The sequence below is a fragment of the Rhinatrema bivittatum genome, chromosome 16, assembly GCF_901001135.1.
Source record: "Rhinatrema bivittatum chromosome 16, aRhiBiv1.1, whole genome shotgun sequence".
Lineage (NCBI taxonomy): Eukaryota > Metazoa > Chordata > Amphibia > Gymnophiona > Rhinatrematidae > Rhinatrema > Rhinatrema bivittatum.
Genome location: NC_042630.1, coordinates 13,632,435 through 13,637,981, shown reverse-complemented (window position 1 = coordinate 13,637,981; position 5,547 = coordinate 13,632,435). Strand labels below are relative to the sequence as shown.

At 41.3% G+C, this 5,547-nt stretch overlaps 1 protein-coding gene across 1 annotated transcript; it reads right to left on the bottom strand.

The window, feature by feature from the left end:
- Positions 1 to 4,488: 4,488 nt before the first annotated feature.
- On the bottom strand, positions 4,489 to 5,268 carry LOC115077392 (olfactory receptor 5V1-like). Its single transcript, XM_029579681.1, has one exon. The coding sequence runs from the start codon at positions 5,239 to 5,241 to the stop codon at positions 4,489 to 4,491; it is 753 nt and encodes a 250-aa protein (XP_029435541.1). The 5' UTR covers positions 5,242 to 5,268.
- Positions 5,269 to 5,547: the final 279 nt, after the last annotated feature.

The following is a 5,547-nucleotide window of genomic DNA, read 5'->3' as shown; positions in this document are numbered from 1 at the left end:
GAAGCCAGAAGGGTACAGGTTGTTCTGTTCAAGATGAGCCTGTAACGTAAAGGGTTGCAGATGGCCATGCAGATGTGGTCTTGAGAAAATTAGACTCCTCATAATCTTTGGGCTTAATTTGATCCAATAAAATAAAAATGAAATATTCAAATACACAGATGATTCCATTTATGGCTGAGGGTGCACCTGTTTCCATCAACACCATCAGGCAGCTGATCTTAGAATCATCTACAGCATCCATTTGAAAATGGAGTCAAAATTATGGGGACCCAGCACAATGTCAATATTCTAGTCACAACCCTCAATCAGTCCATACTGAGAATCAGGTGAAACTAAGATCCCTCAGACATTCTGATGATTCCAGAACCAGGACAAAGCCAGAACCCACTGCAATCCCTTCTCTGGTTTTTGGGTTGTTTTTTTTCAATTGAAGAGATTTTATGGGAAATTAGATATCTTAGGCAGTATATCTGGCATATGAACAGTTAGACATGTCAAAATACTTACTATGAAGGAAATTATTGCCTCCTCAATTGGATTATTGACATGAGAACACTATTAACCTTACTCAACTGCACCCTGCTTTTATCAATACCAATTGCCCAATGTTAGCTCTAGATTACAAGGATCTATCCTAGATCGTAGGCAATGGCTACAGCTTGCTATTTATTCTGGCAAGAAAGCCCTCGTCTGATAATTCTACGGATATCAAATTATGCCACATCTTACAATGGTTGTATCAGAGCACCTTCCAATGCCTTCAGATTATACTCTGGGCCAGTTCAATCTCTACCCTGAACCATTTTTTTTTTTTTGCGTGCACTTGCTTTGCAAACCGTTTCCTATCCCAATACTCAGCAGGGTCCATTTGTATTCATTGAAAGCCTGGTCCAAGAATTGCTTTGTCTATAAAATAAAAAAAACTTTCTGCCGCATGCATTAGTAATTGGGCAATGGGCACATCCAAGCCAAGTGAGGGAAGGAGCTAACAAAATGATCGGTGGCTTAAAAAAATGAACATCAAAGAGGAAAGGGCAAAGGCAACGAGACTGCCGGTGATTGCAAGAGCTCCACCAACAGGGATCTGCAGAGTAACAGCAGTTCCTGTCCATCTGTCTGTCCTGCAAACTCCACCTAGATGGATGAATACATTTTTAACAGTGAAAATACCACATGAAAACTCCGAAACTGTGTACATTGGTAAACAGTGTATAAGGTGTTACGGTGTAAGTTTTTTTGTTGTTGTGATATCCATGCTTTTATGATTGTTTTTCACCTGTACATCGCTTAGTGCTTATGTGTAAGCGATTCATACATTTTAAATAAAGGTAAATGTCTACAAACTGGTTCTGGGTTTCCGTTTTGTGCATTTTCAGTGACAGAAGGTAGGAATTAAGACATAATTAACATAGTTGCATAGTAAACGACGGCAGGTAAAGACTAAATAAATGAATGAATAAATAAATTAAATAAATAAATGCAGTCATTTCACTGCTGCTTCGAGCTCAGCCACCACTCTCTGCAGGCTACCCAGTACTTCATTACCATCCTATTGCCATTAGGGGAAACCTCTGTGTTATCCCATGCCTTTTTCAATCCTGTTACCGTGTTTGTCTTCACCATCTCCTCCGGGAGGGCATTTCAGTCCACCACCCTCTCTTTGAAAAAAATATTTCCTGGACAGTGTTCCCCCCATGGAGCTTCACATCTTGTCGCCTCATTCTACAGCTTCCTTTCCATTGGAAAGGTTCGCATCTTGTGCATTACTAATATTTTTTAATGTATTTAAATGCCTTCTATCATATCTTCTCTCGAACATTTACTTGAAATTTGCCTGTAAGATCTATTCTATTTTCTGTGTCTTTGTTCCAGATCCTGGGGCCAGAGAAGGAGGACAATTGTAAAATAATGATTCTGTTCTCGGACACCCAGCAGAGGGTGGGAAGAGAACCCACCTGCCGCTGCAGTACAGCGCAACTGATGCTATGTCAGGGATCACAACTGAAAAATTGCTCCCAACAACTCATAAAATCAATCCCCGTCCCCCCACCTGCTCATGGGTCATGGAGGGTGCTCTAGGATTCTGTCCATGCATCTCTGACCCGAGGTGGATATATCCCTGACACTTTAAGGATACGATTAAACTAAAAGGCAAATTATTCAAAGACCCGCCAAGTGAGTAAGATAACTGGTTAATTTGAATATTAATTGGTTATTGTTAGAGACTTTTTTAAAAGCCCATCTCAACTGGCTATGCATTCGGTTGAAAGATTTGCCCAAATCTAGCTGGTCAGAATTTGGCTGGTTCGATTTAAGCCTGCAGTTCGCCCTCCTAGTTTTAATCATCTAAACATAGCCGGTTAAAACTGAAAATCAGAGCTGACCAGTTAATTCATAAACTTATCCCAGGAATGCCCTTGGAGCCAACCGCTTTATTATTTTTTTTTAGCTAGCTAAGTTTAAGAGGCTCACGCATCTATAGGCTGATTCACGCTGGCGCGGTGTGGTTTAACCATGAGAAAATGCACATTACTTGTCAATAAGCCCCATTGAAGAAAATGGGTGCTCCGATAAATGATGCATACGTTTAGCAGCACCTTTGCGAATCAATCTATAAACTGGTTACATTTTGTTGTTCAGAGAGGAGGGGCCATTTTTAAACCAGTAACACTGAACTAGACGACTCCCAAGTGGGTCGTTGAAAAAATGACCGCCCCCCCCCCCCCCCTTAACGTGGCATGAAAGAAAAGCCTTTTGAATCAAGCCCTAGGTCTGCCACTTATTCTGTGTAGGGCACATAAAGGTATGAAATGGACAAACCCATGTATTCCTTATTAAAAAAAAAAAAATTTGCATATTCAAAACTAAGCTTGGTTTTAAGATGGCAATGCAAGGTTAACTCTCCGTCAATGATTTTGACTGTGATGCCAATGAAATTAGCCAGTCACTGTGAATTCCTAGTGCATGGGCTGGAAAAAAAAAAAAAAGCAAAATGATCGTGTCTATTTCACATTCACTTACCGTATGTATATGTAGGACAGACAGCTGCTTCTTGCACAAAGACTCAAGAGGTCTCAAGTCTGTCAGAATAAAAATATTTTCAGGAGATGATTGCTGTTTATCTTGTGGGAATTCACAATCACGGGAGAGACAGCATGCGCTTGTGGTTTTTTTTATTTGTTTATTTGCTATTTTAATGTGAGAGATGATTTATTCCATTTTAAAGTTCTCAGTCAGCAGCCTTACTGCCCTTGGGTGTTTGGCCATGCCAGTTTCATGGCTGCATGTCCTATGAGCCTAATGCTTCTGGAAAAAAACTGAAAAGTATTCATCATTATTATATTTGAGATGAGGGGAAACCCCCATAAACGCTCACCCAACACCTTTCACTCCAACCACAGGCTTGTCCACAAACATCAGTGAAATCTAGGAAAGTGCAGAGGCTAAAATTTTAATTTCTGTTCGTTTATTAATTTCATAGGTCACCTACATTTGTTTGGTTTGTTTAAAAATTTTAGTTTGTTTCGTTTCATTCTACAGATGCAATGTGATATTCTCCGTTCCATTTCAGATCATTCCTAATCTTCTATTTGCTTTTTTTGACTGCTCCTGTGCTCTGAGCTGAGGATTTCAACGCATTGTCCACAAGGTTCTTTTCCTGGGCGGTGACTCCGAATTCAGCATGGTGTGGTTGGGATTATTTGTCCCTCTGTGCAGCAGTTTGCACGTTTCCACATTACATGTCGTCGGCCGTTCAGTTGCCCAGCCTCCTAGTCTCACTAGATCCCTCTGCAGTATCTCGCAATCAGCTACTGTTTAACCAACTTTGAATATTTTTGTATCATCTGCGAATTTAATCACCTCACTTGTCGTTTCCCTTTTGTAGATCATTTATGAATGTGTTAAACGGCAAAAGGTTCCAGTACCAATCCTTGTGGTAATCTACTGATGACCTTTCACATCTACTGATGACCTTTCTCCCATTTTATGTCTATGGGGAAAAATGCTTAGTAAATGATGCGAGTTCCTATGCCTGCTTTAAGGACCTCCAGGAAATAAGTAAAAGTAGAAATGTCTCAGCATTTTTGGAGTTCTGATAGCCTAGACCAAATTCTTGGAATTGTGACATTGGGATAAAGACTTTCATCCCCTTCCATCCCAAAATTTCAGGTACTTACGTCATCCGCTGTATTTATGGTGAAATGACAAATAAAAAATTGATTAGCTCAACAGTACTGCTAGAACCTAATTATGGAATCAAGAGAGCAGTAGCAAAATAACTACAAAAATTGCATTATCAGCAGTAAGTAATAGGCTCGCTATGTAACTAGATATAGAAATCCTTCTGGGGGCCATGTCATCCTACTGCTTTGAGTTAAATAATAGCAATATACAACTTGCTCTAGAAAAAGCACCTGTGTCTCTAAACTCTAGTGCTGTAAGCCAACAGGGTTGGGTTATTTCCAATTACAGAGGAGAAAATGTTAACTAATATCTAATTATGATTTTTTTGAGTGCATTTTTTACTTCTTGGTTTCTCAGGCTATAAATAATGGGGTTTAGCATGGGGATCACAGCTGTGTATAGCAGGGAGAAGAGCTTGCCTTGGCCTGGTGAATACGTTGAGGCTGGTCTCAGATAGACACAGATCAGGGTCCCGTAAAAGAGGATGAGGACCGTGAGGTGGGAGGAGCAGGTGGAGAAGGCCTTGCGTCTTCCCTTTACTGAACGTATTTTCAGGATGCTGGAGATTATGCAGACATAGGACACCAGGGTTAACACAAAGGGGATAACTGCCAGAAACACTCCTTCAGTGAATATCACAATTTCGATGTTGTGCCTACTGCTGCAGGAGAGCTTCATCAGAGCTGTCAGGTCACAGAAGTAATGATCAATCTCCTTGTGCCCACAGAAAGAGAACTGAGACGTCAAAACCGTCTGAGGTACCGTAAATACAAAGGCAGATGTCCAAGATGCAGATGCCAGAAGGACACAGACTGCCCTGTTCATGATAAGATCATAACGTAATGGGTCACAGATGGCCACGTAGCGGTCAAAGCCCATGGCAGTGAGAAGGAAAAATTCTGTACCCAAGAAAGACAAGAGAAAGTACACATGCACGATACAAACTGAAAAAGAAATCAGTGTATTTCCTGTGAAGAGGTTGTCTCGCAGTGCGGAGAGAGTGACCGAGGTGATACAGAGGTCTAAGAAGGAGAGGTTGCCGAGGAAGAAGTACATGGGTTTCTGCAGATGAGGGTCGGAGCACACAAGGGCTAAAAACGTAGAGTTTCCCAGCGCAGAGATCAGGAAGAGCAGGAAGACCGTCACTGAAATGAGGAGCCGCAGGTGAGCTCTGGTGGTGAAGCCGAGGAGAACGAATTCTGTCACTGGTGTCTCATTTCCCTTTGCCAAGGATTCAAAGTTCTCGATCTGTTGGGGGGATGTAGAAAAGAAAATGCCATTAGGAGAAAAAAAATCGATAGCACAGAATTGTTGGCCCTGGAGAAACTGGATTCTCTGCAGTCTGTGAAGGTTTTCTGTGGC